General features: G+C 50.9%; 1 protein-coding gene across 3 annotated transcripts; it reads right to left on the bottom strand.

Annotated features, from left to right (window-relative positions):
* Window positions 1-226: 226 nt before the first annotated feature.
* LOC117861803 (alpha-1,3-arabinosyltransferase XAT2) lies at window positions 227-3,346 on the bottom strand. 3 transcript variants are annotated; one of them, XM_034745341.2, is made up of 6 exons: window positions 2,922-3,346; window positions 2,650-2,823; window positions 2,437-2,535; window positions 2,105-2,242; window positions 1,869-1,946; window positions 227-1,638 (listed from the first exon to the last, which is right to left on the bottom strand). In XM_034745341.2, the coding sequence occupies exons 1-6, from the start codon at window positions 3,064-3,066 to the stop codon at window positions 476-478; spliced, it is 1,797 nt and encodes a 598-aa protein (XP_034601232.1). In that variant the 5' UTR covers window positions 3,067-3,346; the 3' UTR covers window positions 227-475. The 3 variants fall into 3 exon arrangements, with proteins under 3 accessions (XP_034601232.1, XP_034601228.1, XP_034601235.1); XM_034745337.2 differs by having other exon boundaries at window positions 2,437-2,544; XM_034745344.2 differs by having other exon boundaries at window positions 2,437-2,511; window positions 2,922-3,345.
* Between the last annotated feature and the right edge of the window lie 18,996 nt (window positions 3,347-22,342).

Raw genomic sequence — 22,342 nt, forward strand, 5'->3', positions numbered from 1 at the left:
TTCAAGAACCAAAAAGTGGGGCCAAAACCATAATGAATCACAAAGCACAAAATGGTGCTCTCCACCAACTCCATTCCTCTTGATGGTGTAGTTGATGTCCACCGCTGCCAGACCTGGAACATTCTACTCTCCACGATCTTGTAATATCACTATAGCAGCTTATCGCTACAACTCATACACTGCTATTTCCATGATATTGTAAATATGATCATTAAAAGTACAACAATTTACAAGAAAAAAATAGAAGACCTTTTTCTATATATCTCATTACGGAAAGGTCCCAACAAATCATGGATACCTGAATTTCGATCCATGTGGTGATGACATTTCCTACGTTTAGACAAATAATTAATTTTCTTCTTGCTCATGTTATCAGAAGATGATCAAGAAATTTTACAAAGAGAGAAATGGACAAACAAAAATTGGTAACGAAAAAGAATCTAGTACAACAGCCCCGGAATAATACCAGTGGTCTTCATTGGTTCAATTGATCAAGGGCCTCGAGGAGTATAGGTCTGAATCGGTTACAATCAAGCCTCACATTCTGTGTATCCATGAAGGTCTGCCGGACAAACTCAAATCCATTCTTGTGGAATGCAAGCGGGTTTTTGAAGATCTCATGATCCATGGGGTATTGATCTGTGAGGCTGCTTTCGTGAACACCAATGCTGTAATGCTTGTACCTCAGCCCCATTTGTTCTGCTGGGTAGCCAAAATCAATTCGGCATATCCCATCCAGGGCACCCCATGGTACAATCTGAATTAATATAGCACTGTGTGGAAGGAACACACAATTTGTGAGCCCAGCACCATGAACACCCATCATCACATCAACCGAATTAACTACCTTGGCGAAATGGGCGACATTAGAGTTCACATTGGCCTCTTCAACCACCACCTCGTAGCCTATCTCCTCAGCCATGGCTACGATCTCTTTGAGATTGAGGAACATCCTTGTCCGCTGCCTGGAGATAATCAACAGTCTTGGCCTGGTCTTAGGGATCTCACCAAGTGCAGTCACTGAATCTCTAGGTAGTGAGTAGGTTCTGCGCATGAACGTGTTGAAGTCCACCATTGAGTAGTTGTGTGGAGCCTTCAATGGGTCAATTGTGAACTCCATGTAAGCATGAAGGCCAATAATGGCATGCTTAAAGCAACGCACCTCGGTGTCTTTATTGAAATCAATCAATGGGTACTTAGTTAGCTTCTCAAAAACCACTGCATACTTCCTTGTCCACCAAATAGCCATGTCTGTGATTAAGAATTGAACTTCACCATTGAACTCACTTGCAGTTGTGAATAGGGGAACAAGCACATCAGTGAAGTCATGGAATAGATTCCCAGTATATCCAGTCAAAGCAAAGATCACGGCAGGCACATCATGGTACTTAGTACACTCTGGTGCCACTTTGCTGGACTGAACCGTCACCTCTGTAATATGACTGAGGCATAATTCATCACCTTTGCGGGGGTAAGGCTTAATTTTCCATTGCTCATCTCTGTTTGAACCTGCAGGCTCCATGTACATTACTGAACTGCCATTTGGGTGTATCCTAATGTTACCTCGCATCTCACAGACATTTGCTCGGAAGTTTGAGAAATCACACAATGGTTTGTCCCACTCCAAATTATCCAGTGCTGCAAAATGAAATATTGTAATTGGAACAGAAGAAATTGAACAAGATGGATATATATGTCTCATTCCCATGTTGTGAATGTGCAAAACTTCTCTCGCTCTAGGTTAAGGATGATTAACAGTACAAAGTGTTTTGTTGAGCAATTCTATGAAATGGACCAAAACCAGCAGACTCAAAATGACACATTCACTGGCCTACATTTTATTTATTTATCTAAAAGAGAATACTAACCTGGTTGATGAGATCTGTCCCTGCCATTGCTCTGGGCAACAGCCATTGCGAGCTTAATTTCCGAGTCTGTTTTGCCATCTGCAACATCAGGACCACCACATAAAACACCACGAACAAGTAAATACCAGCACTCTTATGTGCTAATAAGTACCAAAAATAGTAACACTATCTAGATCAAGAAACACAACAAGAAGTCACAAAGCCACAATAAATAGAAAGCCCTCTAGGTCTCCTACCTTCTTGCTTGCCATTGTCGCTGTCCTCAGCGGCATCACGAATGGTATAATTGGAAACAGTTGGGAGGGTCACCTTGTGCTCCTGGTGCTCTTGGTGCCCCTCAAGCAGGACTTTACTCCCCTCTTCGTCTTCCCCACCTACAAACATGAAACATGCCACCACCAAAAATTCACAGGTAAAGCAAGCATCAATCTGACTAAAAAAGCCCAAATCTCTCGCGATGTCAGAGTCATGAATCGAATCTGAGCCCAACGAACGGGGTGAGCGTCCAAAGCTGGAGCTAGACAAAGAAATTATTGGCGGATCGGAAGGTGAGTAGGTGACGGCTCACCAGATGCGGTGTCCTCCATCATTTTGCCCTGCTCGGGCTCACTAGTAAGCACCCTCTTCTCCTCTTCACTGGCTCCTGTCGTAAATAGAAGGGTCGGTGCTATGACATCTCAATCGAAAAAAATCCAAGATTAGCAAGTGCATTGGTGTGGACTAGACCCCACGATTTGCGGTGGGAAGGAGGTAATTAAGCGGTGGATTAGCAAATCTTCACCTCTGGTGTTGGCGTGGGCTTCCTTGGCGGCGTTGTCGTCGTCGACCACCTTGGGATCCTCGGCGGCAGCGGCGAGAGTGTCGGCGGATCTCCTGGAGCCGGCGTCGTCGGCGTCGACCCGCTGGCGGATCAGGAGTGAACGCGGCGCCTGGTCCACCGACAGCCTGCCATTCACTGGAACGAGATTCCGTCCATTAGCACCATCCGTCCATAGATTCAAAGAGGGATACCAACAAAAATAAAAAAGAAATGGCGGTGGGCGCGGTGCTTACGGTTGAAGAGGAGCGCGTCGGGCTTGGAGACGATGACGAAGGTGAGGGTGACGAGGAAGAAGCCGATGACGAGAACGAGCAGGCGCAGCCGCCGCGACTCCTGCCGGAGGCTCCGCACCAGCTTCGCGCGCTCCACCGCCTTCATCTTCACCCACCCTCCACAACCCAACCGAGCTCCGGCCTGCTACACCTAGCTCACTTGCTCGCTCGGAGCCGGAGGCAGCCGCGCAGCATAGACGAGTGGGAGCTAAGAATGGGCACGGGTCAATGTGGATGCGAGAGCACAGGGAGTACTCGAGTGCGAGAGCGTCGCATACTCGTATTTGACCACAGATGCGGCGAGATGGCGTTCGCCGTTCGGCACTTCGGCGAGATGCGCGGAGTGTGCCTTTGCTTCGACCACTTTTTGGTCAGCTTTCCCTTGCCGTTACAGGCTTACACCTTACAGCGTGTGAGTAGTGTGAAGGGAGCTCGGCCCACCTTAATTAAACTGCGGTTAGCCGTTTGGAAGAAACACCGGCTTAATTGGGCCCATATGTTCTCTGTGCCGGGGACCAAAGCGGAGTTACCTCGATAGAGCTAGGCATCTAAACTCTAAGCATGTGTTTGTTCGAGGAACCAAGTGGGCTACATAGATCATCCATTCTTTTAGTGTTTGGTTAGGTCATTCTTATTGCAGGTTTCATATTTACGTTTAAAAAATGCCACATAATTAAGATAGTATTCATAAATGAAATAGATCACACAATATATTGTTTTATCTTTTGTTGTTTCCAAATACTAGTTAAGACACAAGTTAGTTGGAAACAATTTGTCGTTGTCAAGAATCACGGGTCAAGGTTACGGCAAGTAAAATTATTTTTTATGCGCGTAAGGCTCGGATGGTTGCACGAGAGGACACGGGGTTTATACTAGTTCGGGCAGGAATAGCCCTACGTCCAGTGTGGGAGCTGCTCGTGTTACTCGTGCGGAGTTTGTAGTAGGGGTTACAAACGAGTGAGAGAGGAAAGCTGGTCTCAAGTCTCTATGGGTGTGCACTGATGCTCGTGTAGAAGGTTTGTGAGTTGGGGGTCGCTCTGGTTCGCTTCAGAGCCGTCCCTTTCTCGGGCCCCCTAGTCCTCCTTTTATAGCGTAAGGGGGACACAAGAGTTACAATCGAGCCAGGAGTAAAGGGAAGTAAAAAAGATAAACAAGGAGAGTAAAGCACAGGAGACGGGTCGAGCCATCGGGGTTGCCGCCTTCCCTTCTATTTCCGGTGTCTTGTCAGCATGGCCACTGAGGAGGGATGGTTGCTGTTGGGTCCCACCGATGACCCAGCGGGCGGCCATTGTAGCCGGACACGCGAGATGTGCATGGCGACCGACCACTATAGCTACACGAGTTGATGTTGATGACCGGCTGCCGTAGCCGCACATATCGTGGATGATGGGCGACCACTGTAGCCGCTCTGTAGCTACGCGTGCTGTCCAGGAGGCGCGGCTGCCCCTGCCGCCAGGCCGAGCGGGAAATTGGGCGGCGCTCCCTCCTTCATTAGGTAGTATGGGCGATGAGTGCCTTATGACGAATGTCACAGGGAACGGCTAGGATGGTGCAGCTGTAGCCCTGTGCGGTCATGGCAGCAATGCGCCGCTTGAAAACTTCGGCGGGTCACATCGAGGAAAGCGGGCGCCTCTCCGCGTGCCAGAGCCGTATTCTAGGCACGGGCGTCCCATCGGTTGCATTTATGGTGAGATCGGTGGGGGCCCACAAGATCTGCACCCTCATCCGCTGGTTCGCGCATGTCCCCGGGCGAGGCGAAGCTCTGTTTTGTGGGTCCGGATACGTCCGACCCTTAGCGCCCGGGGTCGGGCGAGACGGAGCCTTGCGACGAGGGGTCGGGCGCGTCCGACCCCTTGCGCCTGGGGTCGGGCGAGGCAGAGACCTGATGTGAGGGGTCGGACCGACCCCTCCCGCCAGGCGGTCGGGCGAGGCGGAACTCTCTTAGCTGGGATGAGGAGGGGCCTCGTGGGGTCGGGTGCGTCCGACCCTATGACCCGGGGGTCGGGACAAGTCGGCGGAGGTCACTGTTGCTGGAGGTGGGCCCGGGCCCTTATGACCATTGCTTAAGGAGTATAAGGAAGTCGTTAATATTTCCCCCCAACAATAGCCCTCGAGCCTTTGGTGGAGCAAAAATGCTCCTCCAGAGGCTGTATTCATCGTTCGTCAAGGGTTTTTGTTTGTCCTGCAACCTACATTTGATCAGGGAGAAAAAGTTTCGCTCGTTGGGTTTGGCCGGGGAGTTTTGGGTAGGCAGGGTGTTCCGAGGATGGCTTGGTTCAGGAAGATTCCCTATCGTTCTGACGACCACTCCTGCTCTAAGACTCCAAATTGTGACCACACATGTGGTCGTTGGTTGCGATGCCAGCCCCCGAGCCCCCGCGCGTTGCAGGAGACCGATCGAGAGGTTCGATCGACTTTTAATCGTCACCCCTCAAGCGTCCATTCGCTGGGATGGAGGGGGTGAGCCGTGCCATGTTGTCCTCATTGGACGAACCGTGGTGCTCGTTGAGCTGCGAACGGGTCAGTTCGAGTGGAGTCCCCATTCCCGTTTGGGGGGGTCCGGCTCGGGCCAAGCTAGTGGCGTACTCTGGATTTCGGATGGCCAGCTCATATAGTTCCCGGGTCTGTTCAATTGGATCCGGGGGCTCGTTGCCTTTCTTCGGGAAAAACCATGAACTTAAACGCCAGTCCGGACTCGAACGTGAGGTCGGGACGCCCTTGGCTTTCGCTCACCTGGGTGGTGGCCGCTAGCGGACCCGTCCCTTCTCACCCCTTGCTCGGGAGCGTCCTAGGGCAATTGTCGAACCCTGCGGTGGGCCAGCCTTCGAACTCCTGGACCGTAATGGGCCGTAGGAGCGTTTTCAGCTCCGTATCCCTTTTTTACTTGTTGGTGGGCCCCGGGCCGTACGTGGAGGAAGTCATGCGCGTGCATCCTCTGGGAGGTGAAGTGGCGGAAAACACCGGGCCCGCAAAACAAGGAGGGGAGACGTTCCCTGCAGCACGAAGAGATCGTGTGCACGGTTTCCGAAAAAGGTGGAGGTGACGGGTGTACCTGGCGTCGCAATAACTGCGATCGGATTGCCCTTTTCGCTTCCCGCGCGCCCCCCAATAAGACGAGGGAGTCCGCCTCGCTGGTTCCGCCCCACACTCGTCTCCAGCCTTCCTTGCTTTCTTGCGCACCTTTCGCCTCCCTTCGCTCTAGCGCAGCTGCCTTCTCCGCCTCCGCCATTGAGCCTTCCCTTCCCTTAGCGATGGAGTCCTGGATGCACTCAAACTTCAGCACCGCGCGTGCCACCGGCCTCGTGAAGAAGGGCCTCCTTTACGAGAGGATCGCCAAGAATGAGTGGCGGTACCCGGGAGGGAGGATGCGCCGCAGCCGGATGACGGATACTTCATGTCGTTCGCGCACTTCCATGAGAGGGGGTTCGCGACTCCGCCGAGCCACTTCTTCCACGGGCTGCTGCATTACTACGGGCTCGAGCTACAGCACCTCAACCCCAACGGGATCTAGCACAACGCGGCGTTCATCGCGCTGTGCGAGGGGTACCTGGGGATCGAGCCCAACTTCTCATTGTGGAAATACTTCTTCCTGGTCAGCCTGCATCACAAGATCGAGAAGAGGGGGATCCAGGTGCGGATGGTTCCGGTGCCGATGGGGTGCGCCAGCATCCACCTCTGCCAGAACCACGCTAGGGAGTACATGGCGATGAAGACCATGACGTCCCACAAGGGGTGGCACCAGCAGTGGTTCTATGTGAAGAACTGCCCCGAGTTCCCCTTGCCGGAGTTCACCGGCCGCGTCATCGCGGCAGTGCCGGACAACTGGGCGTATGGGCCAGTCGAGAAGGAGAAGAGGAACATCGCCGATCTTCTTCAGGCCATCAATCGCCTGAAGGAGGAGGGCTTGACCGGGGCTGGAGTTATCGGGGTGTACCACGCTCGAAGGAAATGGTGTTTTGAGGAGACGCCAAGTGTCTTGGGTCGGAGCCCTTGACAGCCCCCGAGGGATATGCAACCCTGGGGCAGAGCCAGGGTCGGATATCCCTAAGCTTGGGATGAAACTTTAGCGAAGGCCACTCAAAATAGCCCCTTTTTCACAAACTAAAAGATGAGGGAAGTATGTATGTACAAACTTGGAAATAGTAACTAAGGGTAGAAACGTCTTAGCTGTTCGATGTTCCTAGCGTTGGTGAAGACCTGCCTGTCGGGGGTCACTAGCTTGTATGTGCCCGGCCACAGTACTTGCGCAATGACGAAAGGACCTTCCCATGGAGGGGTCAGCTTGTGCCAACCTCTGTTGTCTTGGATGAGGCGAAGCACCAGGTCGCCGACGTTGAAGGCCCAACCCCATACCTTACGGCTGTGATACCATCGTAAAGCTTGCTGGTACTTGGCCGAGTGCAGCAGGGCCACGTCTCGCGCTTCGTCGAGCTAGTCTTGTGCGTGCGCGAGGGATGCTTGGTTCCCTCGTTCTTCGTACACTCTGACCCTCGGCGACCCATACTCCAAGTTGGTGGGGAGGATTGCCTCGGACCCATAGACCATGAAGAATGGGGTGAAGCTGGTTGCCCTGCTGGGGGTCGTCCTTAGGCTCCATAGGACTGTGGGGAGTTCCGCAACCCATCGGCCGCTGAACTTGTTGAAGCGGTCGAAGATCTGTGGCTTGAGACCCTGGAGTATCATGCCATTGGCCTGCTCAACCTGTCCGTTCGTGCGGGGATGCGCTACAGCCGACCAGTCCACTTGGATGTGGTGATCATCGCAGAACTTGAGGAATTTCTTCCCAGTGAACTGCGTGCCATTGTCCGTGATGATGGAGTTGGGGACTCCGAAGCGATGGATGATGTCGGTGAAGAATTGCACCGCCTGCTCGGACTTGATCTGTGTGATGGGTCAAGCTTCGATCCACTTTGAGAACTTGTTGACGGCGAGGAGCAAGTGGGTGAAGCCCCCGGGCGCCTTCTTGAAGGGCCCGACGAGGTCCAGACCCTAGACCGCAAAGGGCCACGTGACAGGGATGGTCTGGAGTGCCTGGGCGGGCAGATGAGTTTGTCGCGTGAAGAATTGGCACCCTTCGCAGGTGCGCACCACATGGGTGGCATCGGCGACTGCCGTCGACCAATAGAAGCCTTGTCGGAAGACGTTCCCGACGAGGGTTCTTGGCGCGGCGTGGAGGCCGCAAGCTCCGGCGTGGATGTAGATTCGCGTCGATGCAGCGAAGTGGATCAGCGTAGTCGTACGTAGTCGATCATGTCGATGTCCAGCAGCTCCTCAGCAGCTCGTCCACGTGCAGCAAGATCTCCCTCGTGCCGCGGCTCGGCGGCGGCTCGTCGTGGCTCATCGGCGGCTCGTTGTGGCTTGTCAACGGCTCGTCCAAGTGCTGCAGGCACAACACCTCCAAGGTATCCACACGTGCAGGGAGGAAGCGTCGCAAGCCGGACTGCTAGATCCGGGAGTTGCAACAGGTGAGGGCGTGGGCGCGGCAGATGTGTTTCGCCAAAAAGGTGTAAACCCTAGGGTGCCCCCACCCCTCTATTTATAGAGGTTCCTAATGGGCCTCTGGGTCCGAGGCCCATTAGTACTTCTAAACCTAATCCAACTCAGATCACATCCGAATTGGGCTTCTAGCCCCTTAAGTGTGCGACCCTATGGGTTCGGATACGTATAGACATGGCCCGAGTACTCCTACTCGGCCCAATAGTCGGTAGCGGCCACTAGCAAGACGTGCCAACTCCTATATGCACACGAAGATCATATCAGACGAACCATCACAACATTATATACATGCTATTCCCTTTGCCTCACGATATTTGGTCTAGCTTCAAGCCGACCGCTCTTTCTCGATCCTGTGATTCGGAATCCATTTGTAGGTTAACTCTTAACCGTACGTAGCATGGCCATGCATTTTCGGATCCGATCACTCGAGGGGCCCAGAGATATCACTCTCAATCAGAGAGGAGCAAATCCTATCTTGATTGATCATGTCTCATAGCGTGCTTCTTGACAAACCCGAAAACTACCTTTATAACTACCCTGTTACGGCGTAGCGTTTGATAGCCCCTAAGTAAGTCGATCCACATCTTGAATACATGCGACAATCTCAGGTCTAAGGACAAAGCGTATATGTTGTTTAAAGAGAGAACTAGTTCTCGTGTTGGGTCAGTCCTAGCACATGTCTCCACATGTGCCCACATTATTAGTTCAACATCTCCATGTCCATGACTTGTGAGACATAGTCATCAACTAATACATGTGCTAGTCTAATATTCATGTGTGTCCTCACATGAACTCCAACTAGGGACAACTTTAGAATAACCATACAAGTAAAGAGTTTCACACACAATTCACATAATTGCAAATCAATTCAAGTAGCCTTTAATGGATTTTCAAGGAACACAACATAAATCATGGATACAAATGGAATATCATCATCTCTATGATTGCCTCTAGGGCATACCTCCAACAGCAGGATGCCGATATGGCTCCGCCTGTAGAGCTCCTGGTCGATGATGACGAAGGACTTGGCGCGGCAGGCGATCCTTCGCGCCTCTATCTTGTCCGTTGGGAGCAACTCGCGGATGAGGTAATCGAGGTACGGGGCTCTCCAGTCTGGCGGGGGGTTGGCCCCCTCTGCTGGATCTATGTCGATCTCCATAATCTCGGGGTCGGAAAGGTCAGATCCTGGGTCCAGGACAGGTGGCGCGTTGCCAACTTCTCCCGGGTCAGCTCCTGAGTCCGGGACAGGTGGCACGTTGCCGACTTCTCCCGGGTCAGCTCCTGAGTCCGGGACAGGTGGCGCATTGCCAACCTCTCCCTGCTCCTTGTAGCGGATCGAGGTCTTATGCTGATCACTGATAAAGACGCCGTCGGGGACTAGCTTCCGGCTGGATGCCACTTTTGCCAGCTCGTCAGCTGCCTCGTTGAAGCGTCTTGCGATGTGGTTGAGCTCCAGACCGTCGAACTTGTACTTGAGCTTGCAGACTTCATTGCAATATGCCACCATCTTGGGATCGTGGTAGCTCCACCCCTTCATGACTTGCTCGACGACTAGCTGAGAGTCGCCTCGGATGTCCAGCCGTCGGATGCCCAGCTTGATGGCAATGCGAAGCCCATTGAAGAGAGCCTCATACTCGACGACATTGTTAGATGCGGGAAAATGGAGACGGATCATGTACCTCATGCGTACGCCGAGGGAGGAGACGAAAACCAGGCCCGCTCTGGCGCAAGCTTTCATTAGCGACCCGTTGAAGTACATCGTTTAGTACTCCCGCTCCTCTGGTGCCGATGGCGTCTGGATCTCTGTCCTTTCCGCGACAAAGTCGGCTAGTACCTGGGACTTGATGGCTGTCCGGGGGGCATAGGTGATGCCCTGGTTCATAAGCTCGAGCGCCCACTTCACGATCTGCCCTGTGGCATCCTAATTCTAGACCACCTCACCGAGAGGGAACGATGACACGACCGTCACCGGGTGGGTGGTGAAGTAGTGTCGTAGTTTCCTCTTCGTGATGAGGACTTCGTATATGAGCTTTTGGATTTGGGGGTAGTAGGCCTTGGAGTCGGACAAGACCTCGCTGATGAAGTACACCGGGCACTGCACCTTGAGGGCGTGTCCCTCCTCCTCGCGCTCCACCACCAGTGCAGCGCTGACCACCTGAGTGGTCGCTGCAATGTAGAGCAGGAGTGGCTCCCAGTCGGTCGGTGGGACCAGGATTGGGGCCTTCGTTAGGATTTGCTTGAGCCGGTCAAGCACCTCCAGGGCCTCGGCAGTCCACACGAAGCGGTCAGTTTTCTTCAGAAGTCGGTAGAGAGGGAGTCCTCGTTTGCCGAGGCGTGAGATGAAGCAGCTCAGGGTCGTAAGGCATCCCGTGACATGCTGCACTCCCTTCAGGTTTTGGATCAGTCCCATATCGGCGATGGCTAATATCTTCTCTGGGTTGGCTTCGATGCCGCGCACGGAGACGATGAAGCCGAGCAGCATGCCCTCGGGACCCTGAAAATGCACCTTTTGGGGTTGAGTTTGATGCGCTTGTCTCTCAGTCTTATGAAGGCCAGCTCAAGGTCGGGGATGAACTGGTCGCCTTTCTTGGACTTGACCACAATGTCATCCATGTAGGATTCAACGGTTCTGTGACGACCGACCCCAAATCGCATGAGTTAATCTTAATCCGAGTCCCTAATCCCCATCTCAACTTTCCCGAGTTTAAGTACTCAACCTCCAGCCCCGGTTCCGACCCCTGAGATCCGACCCCTCTCCGTTTTCCCCCAGTCCCGACCCCGCCGACCCCAACTCACCCGCCGGATCCTTCTAAGTCTTCCCACAACGCCTCCCTTCAATCTGAGCAGTGGACCAACCGAGACTGATCGGTGGACCCACAAAATCTTTCCCCCAGATCTCCCACGACAGACGCACTCGAGTAGCTGCCCGCCTCAGAGTTTCTCTGCCGCGTGGCTCGTTTCTTCCGACCCCCGCCGCTCCGCCCCGTCACCGGCCACGACCGGATGGATATCCGCGCCCTCTTCCCCAATCGCTGCGGAAGCCCTCTGCAACCCTTTCTGTAGCACCTCGCCGCCCGCGCCCATCATCACCCCGCCGGACCCCTGGCTGTGGAGCCTGATGCCTCCCGCCTTTTCCGCCGCACCTCCACAGTCGCGCCGCCCGGACTGCGCTACGCGACGATTCCTCCGTCGCCAATCCAGACCCCGGCCACGACAGTCCCTTTCCCGCCTTGTCAGAGCAGTGCCCCGACAGTCTGCTGCGTCGCGCTCGCCCGCGCAGCCGCAGCCCGCCTGTCTTCTCACCTGAGAAACCTCGCTTCTAGCGCCGTTTCCCCGGTCACTTCCATCAAATCCACCGTACGACGACACCCGCCTCCGCCAAATCTCAACCACCGGCAAAACCGCGCCTGCACCGCCCTGTCGCTGGTGCCCAATGACCGCCGGTGTCATCCCCGAAGTCCTGCTCCACCGCCCTCGTTGCTCAATCGCCGCCCCAGCAGCGCACTCCATCATTTCTTCCCGGTCTTCGCGCCGTCCCAACTCTCTCTCTCGTCCGCCAGAGTTTCCTCTTCGCTATCGCTGCCCTCCTGCCTTGCTCTCTATTCGTGCTCAAAGCGCTACCGCCTAAGTCCCTGCGGAACTCTCCTCTCCGCTCCCCGGCCGCCCCTTCCAATCCACCCAGCCGCTTGCTCCTCCGCGCTGTGCTAAAGCTTGCTTGTTGACCACAAGAAGCACCGCCGCCGCCGGCGCACTGCTGGACGTTGCCCCCTCCCAAGTCTTAGTGCTTCAGTCCTTCTGCTCAAGTCTACTCCTTCCTGACCCCAAGCTTCACCTGTAAGACAAAGGTAAGCTGCCGACCCTTTGTCCGTCTCGTCCGACCCCTTCTGTTCGTCCGACCCCCTGTTCCGTCTCGCCCGACCCTGTCTGTTTCGCCGACCCTTTCTTCGCCTCGCCCGAGGGCTCAGCTGTATCCTTTTCCTTGAACCGAGGGTATATGTGTAAAACTCGGGGACTTCTCTGTGTTAAGTCTGAGGACCCCCCCCAGCACATCTATTCCTCTAGTTTAAGGGTCTGATCAAAAGTTTCTTCCCATCCGACCCTTTTACCTTGTTCTTCTCCAACCCAAGCGAACTTCCCCACCTTTTTCCGTAGCTATGCTACAAAGTTCTGAGCTAAAACTTGCAAGTTTCGCTGTTGAAATAACCGTCTAAGTGCTAATCCTTGCATTGCATTCGTGTAGAGCTGCGTCTCGCCGACGGTGTCTACGAGTTGTACCCGGCGCCAGAAGACGAAGCTGCAGCAGAGCTCCTATCTCCAGAAGAAGCCGAAGCCGCCCCAGCGGAAGACCCCTTCCCTTCCTTCTCGCTTGAAGGCAAGCCCCGGATGCATGAACCCCTATGTTTTCCCAAACTTGCGCATGCCTTCTTTGTCATGCTTGTGCATTTACGTATAGGAGTTGCTTGGAACCGTAGATGCATGACTTAGCTCCCTGATCTGAACACTAGCTGTTGGACCGAGTAGTTGCTATGCTTGATTAAGAAGCGGTAAAAGTCGAGTGATTTCCTGTCACTCGCGAGTTATAGGAGTTGGTTGTTCTCTTCTGTTGCAACTATAAGGATGATGGACGGGGCAAGGTTTTGGGTAACTCTTTGGTGGTCGGCTGATTGCCCCATCTGTCTATGGAACTTGCTAAGGCCCAACAGTGGTGGTGTTCGTGATCAAGTGTTTGAAAGTACTAATCTCATACCTAATATGGGATGGGGAAGCCTAGTACCTGATTGAACTAGGGCGTGGCTTATACCCCTGCTGTCCCTGGAACGAGGTTCCCATGGTGCATCATGTGGGTGCAAGTGCGGTCACAGTACGGTAGAGACCGGAACTGTGGAGCATTGCATGCCAAGGGAAGTTTGGACCTGACACGCGACTGGGAATTGATGGGGACGGCCGACACAGGAAGCGACCTTTGTGGTGCGCGGATGTCGTGAGATTAGGTTCGCTATGCATGGTTAAGAAACTCGAATCGATTCGTCTGCCTCTCACAGTTTGAGACTGCTTGATCACTATGCTACCCTGAGTAATAAAGGAATCTGATGATGACATGGTCTTGATGATGATATTTATATATACCTTTTGGTTAGTTCTATGTTTGCTTAGAGTAAGTTGCTAACTTAGACCGGATAATGAACTTAGAACCTGAGCTAAAACTTGAAAATAGGGATCTACATAGTGCTTTTGGCAAACAAACCCCTCAGCCAAAGAGCCCTGCATGTCTAGAAGTGGCGGAGTAGCTTCCTCCTGTCGGTTAAGTCTTGTTGAGCTTAGTAGCTCAGCCTTGTTGTGGCTTCTCTTTTTCAGGTGAAGTTGCTGCTCCTGAGCCCTCCTCTATTGGCACTTGGTCGCCCCAACTCCCTCCGGGTTGGACGGTTAAGTGGGATCCCTCCTCGGACGGTGAGGAGAGGGATCACTGACGTCCCGGTTGGCCTCACCAGGGATGTCCGACCCTGACAAAGTAGCTTCCGCTTGTTGTTTTACCTTCTATTGTTTCCTTTTAAACCTTGTAAAACTCTGATGTTGTTTTATGGCCGAACTAAATGGTTAATTTGTTTAACTCAGTGGACTTGTTGTATTCTCTGGAACCGCTCACCTTCGTGTGAGTTTGCTAATTCGGTCCTGTTCAAGTGGTTAAATCGGATGAAATCCGACGGCACTTCGTGTTAACTTGACTAAGGCATGAGTGTCGCATATTAGGCGACTTAACCGTGCCTTAATTAGGCTAATCCGAGGTGGATCCGCCACAGCTGGTACCAGAGCTGGTTTAGCAAGACAGAGAACACAATAGGCCCTAAAGCACTTCTTTTAAATAAAAGTTACAAAGAAACCTTTTGAAAAATCTCGTACGATCGTTAAGGATGACTTTAGTACGAGAGGTCCTAGGGGATTTTGGGGTTGTTTTTAGGTGGCTAATACCTATTGGTTATCTTGCTAACCTTCCAGCACTTCGCCACGTGTATCAGACGTGTGCCGAGTCCGCATCACGAGTATGCGAGGGTTGATAGGGAGTCTATTCAAAGGACCCTATCATCGCGGTTGTTTCGCCCACGTTTATCATACGTGCGTAGGTTCCGTATGTTAATCCGTACGAAGGGTGGTATGGTTCAATTCCAACGAGCCTATCATCACGGTTGTTTGCCACGTGTATTATACGTGCGCTGATTCCGTATCACGAGTATGCGAAGGGTTATACGGTTCCATTCAAAGGGGACCTATTTCCACGGTTGTTGTGCTATCCATGCAGCCTTGAACGCATGGGTGCCGTTCCTATAGTGAACGGTAATGTTTGGGGACGCTTTCGTGGGTGCTGGCACGAAAGGTTCATGTGGTTGTGTTTTCTGCAGGTACACTAACCGCGTTCGCTTAGGAGGCGCTACTAGAACCGACTAGCTACTATAGGGAGAGATGTAATTGTTGCCTTGCCACCGGCACTAACTGCGTAAGACCAAGTTTTGGCAGTTGTTTTGGTTAAGAACGAGGTAGGCCGTGCATGCGACATAAGCTAAAATCTGTAAAGTCACCCTCCCCAAAAGCAACCTTGCTCGGAAAGGCTCTTCTTCGGTTCTAAGGACTTCTAGTTTTTCCTTCCAGCTTGTGTTCGGTCTAATCCGAGTGCTTCTTCTGTCCGACCCCTCTTCTTAGAGTTCTATCTCATGTTGTCTTGGTTCTTGGTTCCAGATGGCCGCCCCCCGGACATGTTCTGTATGGCGCCGATGGCATCTCTCAATCGACGTGCTTACACTTCGAGGGTTTTCCCGCTATTCTGTGGGACACCTTGAAGTGGTTCGGGTACCAGTCTCCGCCCTTGTACATGGGACGGATGTACCTGGAGCACGGCGTCCAGAGGTGCATTGTGCAGGCAGTGGTACCTCCACCTCCAGTGCGGCCCGAGTGGCCCCAGCTTGGAGTCTCAATATACGGTCACACATTGGAAGATACGTGGGAGTCAGCTGCTCTACAACTCCTCACTCAGTTCTGTCAGATGCACCCGCTGGAGGTCACCCTGGACCCAATCGGCCTGTTCCCTGCCAGGGATCGGCTAGACCCGGCGTGGCTCGACCGCGTCAACAACATCAAGGTGTTGGCCACATCCCACTCGATGGTCACCATCTCCACCAACATCAGATGCATGTCAGCCCTATACCGGCTGATCGAGCTTCAAGGACGGGCCATGGCTGTCTTGGCTCGGGTCGCCGTGGATACTCAGGGGCACCTCAACACCGCCAAAAGAGACATGGTAGGCCAGACATATCAACTCATCCAAAGAGGCATCCAAATCCACGACATGCAAGACCAAATCTCCGAACTTCAAGGAGAAGTAGCCGATCTGGTGGATGGCATGATCCAGCTGTCAGAAGAGAAGATGGAGGTAGAGATGGAGCTAGCAGTGGCTAATGCCCATCTGGACGAGCATCACGCCGAGCTCGACGATATGCATGCCCTCCAGATATAGTTAGAAGAGCAGGAAGACCCTGAGGAGGTCGAGGGAGCATCCAGCATGGACATTAAGGAGGACGACGCCCCTTCTCCAACTCACAGTGTTACCTCTTAGATGGAGAGTTGTAGGGAACCAATTCTTTGTTGTACTCCTCGGCAGCCTAAATTTTGGATAGTCCTGTAATAGGTTAGCCTTGAGTTGAGTATTCCTTGTGTTTTAGGAACAACCATGTAAAGATCTCAATTGAAATCAGATCCTAGTTTGACCTTTTACTCTTTTGCAACACGTTTGGGATGCCAGACTGTGTGAGTTTGTGCTGTGACCACACGCTCGCTTTCTATGGGTCTGTCAGAGTTTGGCCGACCCCGGGTCGCGAGGTCGGATGCGCCCGATGTTGTGATACGAGGTAGGCTACACTAGCGCAAATCAAAATTTCTACCGCGTAAAACCAGGAAGAACTGCCGTATAAGGATCACGGGATTACCACTCGACGCACTACTGGTGCGGAAGATGTAGATTTGCGTCGATGCAGTGAAGACAATCAACGTAGTCGTACGTAGTCGATCACTTCAACGTCCATCAGCTCCTCAGCAACTCGTCCACGTGCAGCAAGATCGCCCTCGTGCCGCGGCTCGTCGTCGGCTCGTCGTGGCTCATCGGCGGCTCGTCCAAGTGCTGCAGGCGCAACACCTCCAAGGTATCCACACGTGCAGGGAGGAAGCGTCGCAAGCCGGACTGCTAGATCCGCGAGTTGCAACAGGCGAGGGTGTGGGAGGCGCGGCAGATGTGTTTTGCCAAAAAGGTGTAAACCCTAGGGTGCCCCCACCCCTCTATTTATAGAGGTTCCTAATGGGCCTCTGGGTCCGAGGCCCATTAGTACTTCTAAACCTAATCCAACTCGGATCAGATCCGAATTGGGCTTCCAGCCCCTTAAGTGTGTGACCCTATGGGTTCGGATACGTATAGACATGGCCCGAGTACTCCTACTCGGCCCAATAGTCGGTAGCGGCCTCTAGCAAGACGTGCCAACTCCTATACGCACACGAAGATCATATCAGATGAACCATCATAACATAATATACATGCTATTCCCTTTGCCTCACGATATTTGGTCTAGCTTCAAGCCGACCGCTCTTTCTCGATCCTGTGATTCGGAATCCCTTTGTAGGTTAACTCTTAACCGTACGTAGCATGGCCATGCATTTTCGGATCCGATCACTCGAGGGGCCCAGAGATATCACTCTCAATCAGAGAGGGGCAAATCCCATCTTGATTGACCATGTCTTATAGCATGCTTCTTGACAAACCCGAAAGCTACCTTTATAACTACCCTGTTACGGCGTAGCATTTGATAGCCCCTAAGTAGGTCGATCCACATCTAGAATACATGCGACAATCTCAGGTCTAAGGACAAAGCGTATATGTTGTTTAAAGAGAGAACTACTTCTCGTGTTGGGTCAGTCCTAGCACATGTCTCCACATGTGTCCACATTATTAGTTCAACATCTCCATGTCCATGACTTGTGAAACATAGTCATCAACTAATACATGTGCTAGTCTAATATTCATGTGTGTCCTCACATGAACTCCGACTAGGGACAACTTTAGAATAACCATACAAGTAAAGAGTTTCACATACAATTCACATAATTGCAAATCAATTCAAGTAGCCTTTAATGGATATTCAATGAACACAAGATACAAATCATGGATACAAATGGAATATCATCATCTCTATGATTGCCTCTAGGGCATACCTCCAACAGTCTCCCACTTGCACTAGAGTCAATCTAGAAGGTACCTAATACCCATAGCTCTTACATGCGCATCATGCTTAGCCTACGGGAGTGGTTTTGTCAACGGATCAGAAATGTTCAGATCCGTGTGTATTTTGCATATCTTGATCTCACCCCGGTTAACGAAGTCTCGAATGAGATGAAATCGCCGCATTACGTGTTTGTTCTTCTGGTGGTTCCTTGGCTCTTTTGCTTGCGCAATTGCCCCATTATTATCACAGTAGAGATTCAATGGGATGGACGCATTCGGGAACACACCAAGCTCAATGAGGAAATTCCTTATCCAAACACCTTCCTTCGCGGCTTCCGAAGCCGCGATGTACTCGGTTTCTGTCGTAGAATCGGCCACCGTCTCCTGCTTGGAACTCTTCCAACTAACAGCACCACCATTTAGCGTGAACACAAATCCCGATTGTGACTTTGAATCATCTCTGTCGGTTTGGAAACTAGCATCGGTGTAACCTGTTACAATGAGCTCCTCCTCACCTCCATAGACGAGGAATATATCTTTAGTCCTTCTCAAGTACTTAAGAATATTTTTCACCGTTGTCCAGTGACTCTCACCTGGATCAGATTGGTGTCTGCTTGTCATACTTAGCGCATATGAAACATCTGGGCGAGTACTTATCATTGCATACATGATAGATCCAATAGCCGAGGCATATGGCACTCTACTCATGCGATCCCGCTCATCAGCAGTCGAAGGACACTAAGTCTTGCTGAGATGTATGCCATGTGACATAGGCAAGAACCCTTTCTTTGCCTCTTCCATGCTGAACCGCTTCAACACTTTGTCAATGTAAGTATCTTGGCTTAAACCTATAAGCCTTCTCGATCTATCTCTATATATCTTAATGCCCAGAATATATGCCGCTTCCCCTAAGTCCTTCATCGAAAAACTATTTTTCAGTGAAGTCTGTACGGACTCAAGCATAGGAATGTTATTTCCAATCAGTAATATGTCATCCACATATAAGATTAGAAATACTACAGAGCTCCCACTAACCTTCTTGTAAACACAAGACTCTTCTTCGTTCTTGGTGAAGTCAAACCCTTTGACCACTTCATCAAAACGAATGTTCCAACTCCTAGATGCTTGCTTCAATCCATAAATGGATCTCTGAAGCTTGCATACCTTTCCAGCATTTTTCGGATCGACAAAACCCTCGGGCTGTATCATATACACGTCCTCAGCTAGGTTTCCATTCAGGAAAGCTGTCTTGACATCCATCTGTCATATCTGATAATCGAAATATGCAGCTATAGCTAGAATAATCCGAATGGACTTAAGCATCACTACGGGCGAGAAGGTCTCGTCGTAGTCAACTCCTTGAACTTGTCGAAAACCTTTTGCGACAAGTCGTGCTTTATAGATGTGAACATTTCCATCCATGTCCTTTTTCTTCTTATAGATCCACTTGCACTCTATGGCTTTAACACCATCAGGCAGGTCAACCAAGTTCCAAACTTGATTGTCTCCCATGGACTCTATTTCGAATTGCATGGCACTCTGCCATTTTTCGGAGTCTGGGTCCATCATTGCTTCTGCATATGTCGCAGGCTCATCATTGTCCAACAATAATATTTCCCGCATTTCGCGGAGCCTTGCCAACCTTCGTGGTTGTGGCAGTGCTTCTCTTTCCATGGGTATCTCAACTTGTTCTGCTACGTTAGCATCACTCATTGATTCTTGCCCAATCGGCTCATCTTGAACTTCTTCAAGATGCACTGTCTTTCCACTCTTTTCTCCTTTGAGAAACTCTTTCTCTAGGAAAACCCCGTTTCGAGCGACAAACACTTTGTCTTCTGATCGGTTGTAGAAATAATATCCCAAAGTTTCCTTTGGATATCCCAGGAAAATGCACTTATCCGACTTGGGTGTGATCTTGTCCGAATGAAGTCGCTTGACAAACACTTCACATCCCCAAATCTTTAAAAAAGACAAACTAGGAACCTTTCCAGTCCATATCTCATATGGTGTCTTAACTACGGACTTAGATGGTACCCTATTAAGTGTGAAAGCTGCTGTTTCTAGAGCGTATCCCAAAAATGACAACGATGGGTCCGACTGCCTCATCATTGATCGAACCATGTCTAACAAAGTTCGATTACGTCGCTCGGATACACCGTTTCTCTGAGGTGTTCCAGGCGGTGTAAGTTGTGGAACAATTCTGCAACTCTTTAGATGATTGCTAAACTCGTGGCTCAAATGCTCGCCTCCACGATCAGATCGTAAGGCCTTAATTTTCTTGCCACGCTGATTTTCAACTTCATTCTGAAATTCCTTGAACTTTTCAAAGGTTTCAGACTTGTGCCTCATCAAGTAGACATAGCCAAATCTACTAAAATCATCAGTGAAAGTTATGAAGTATTGGAATCCTCCTCTAGCCGTCGTGCTCATTGGTCCGCATACATCACTATGTACGAGTTCCAACAAGTCTACTGCTCTCTCAGGAAATCCTGCAAAAGGGGTCTTGGTCATCTTGCCTAGCAAGCAAGCCTCACATGTCTCGTATGATTCAAAATCAAACAAAGTTAGAAGTCCATCAGAATGGAGCTTCTTCATGCGCTTTTCACTTATATGACCCAAACGACAATGCCACAAGTAGGTAGGACTCAAATCATTAGGCCGAGGTCTTTTAGCACTTACGTTACAGACAGGTGAACCATCAAGATTTAAAACAAATAATCCATTCACAATGGGTGCAAAAGCCATAAACATATCATTCTTAGAGATCACACAACCATTGTTTTCACTCGCAAATGAATAACCATCCTTCATGAAGCATGAAGGAGATAAAATGTTTTGACTTAAACTAGGAACGAAATAACAATTATTCAACTCCATAATAAATCCTGACGGGAGGTGGAGTTGCATCGTCCTGACGGTCAACGCAGCAACTCTTACATTATTGCCCACACGGAAATCAACTTCTCCTTTTTCCACGCTTCTACTTCTTATCATTCCCTGCATCGAATTGCAAATATGAGCAACCGATCCGGTATCAAATACCCAAGAATTTGTTGGAGGTATGCCCTAGAGGCAATCATAGAGATGATGATATTCCATTTGTATCCATGATTTGTATGTTGTATTCATTGAATATCCATTGAAGGCTACTTGAATTGATTTGCAATTATATGAATTGTATGTGAAACTCTTTACTTGTATGGTTATTCTAAAGTTGTCCCTAGTCGGAGTTCATGTGAGGACACACATGAATATTAGACTAGCACATGTATTAGTTGATGACTATGTTTCACAAGTCATGGACATGGAGATGTTGAACTAATAATGTGGACACATGTGGAGACATGTGCTAGGACTGACCCAACACGAGAAGTAGTTCTCTCTTTAAACAACATATACGCTTTGTCCTTAGACCTGAGATTGTCGCATGTATTCTAGATGTGGATCGACCTACTTAGGGGCTATCAAATGCTACGCCGTAACAGGGTAGTTATAAAGGTAGCTTTCGGGTTTGTCAAGAAGCATGCTATAAGACATGGTCAATCAAGATGGGATTTGCCCCTCTCTGATTGAGAGTGATATCTCTGGGCCCCTCGAGTGATCGGATCCGAAAATGCATGGCCATGCTACGTACGGTTAAGAGTTAACCTACAAAGGGATTCCGAATCACAGGATCGAGAAAGAGCGGTCGGCTTGAAGCTAGACCAAATATCGTGAGGCAAAGGGAATAGCATGTATATTATGTTATGATGGTTCATCTGATATGATCTTCGTGTGCGTATAGGAGTTGGCACGTCTTGCTAGAGGCCGCTACCGACTATTGGGCCGAGTAGGAGTACTCGGGCCATGTCTATGCGTATCCGAACCCATAGGGTCACACACTTAAGGGGCTGGAAGCCCAATTCGGATCTGATCCGAGTTGGATTAGGTTTAAAAGTACTAATGGGCCTCGGATCCAGAGGCCCGTCAGGAAACTCTATAAATAGAGGGGTGGGGGCGCCCTAGGGTTTACACCTTTTGGCGAAACACACCTGCCGCGCCTCCCACGCCCTCGCCTGTTGCAACTCGCGGATCTAGCAGTCCGGCTTGCGATGCTTCCTTCCTGCACGTGTGGATACCTTGGAGGTGTTGCGCCTGCAGCACTTGATGAGCCGCCGACGAGCCACGACGAGCCGACGACGAGCCGCGGTACCGGAGGCGATCTTGCTTCACGTGGACGAGCTGCTGGAGGTGATCGACTACGTACGACTACGTGATCGTCTTCACTGCATCGACGCATATCTACATCTTCCGCACCAGTAGTGCGTCGAGTGGTAATCCCGTGATCCTTATACGGCAGTTCTTCCTGGTTATACGCGGTAGAAATTTTGATTTGCGCTAGCGTAGCCTACCTCGTATCCCAACAGTGGTATCAAGAGCCGTAGCTGCTTAGTTTTGGATTCGGGATGTGTGCATATGGAGATATGCGAGTTTTCTGTTTATCCTGGTTTCGTGCCCTTGCTGCAATGGTAGTGTAACGACATACTCCTACCGGTCAGTTTCCGCCATCGGAGTTAAGTGATATACGTAAATCCAGTTGCAGCGAGCGAAGATCAATATGATTGGTCGAGTCGAGATCCAGGGTCATACG

Source organism: Setaria viridis, chromosome 1 (assembly GCF_005286985.2).
Source record: "Setaria viridis chromosome 1, Setaria_viridis_v4.0, whole genome shotgun sequence".
Classification (NCBI taxonomy): domain Eukaryota; kingdom Viridiplantae; phylum Streptophyta; class Magnoliopsida; order Poales; family Poaceae; genus Setaria; species Setaria viridis.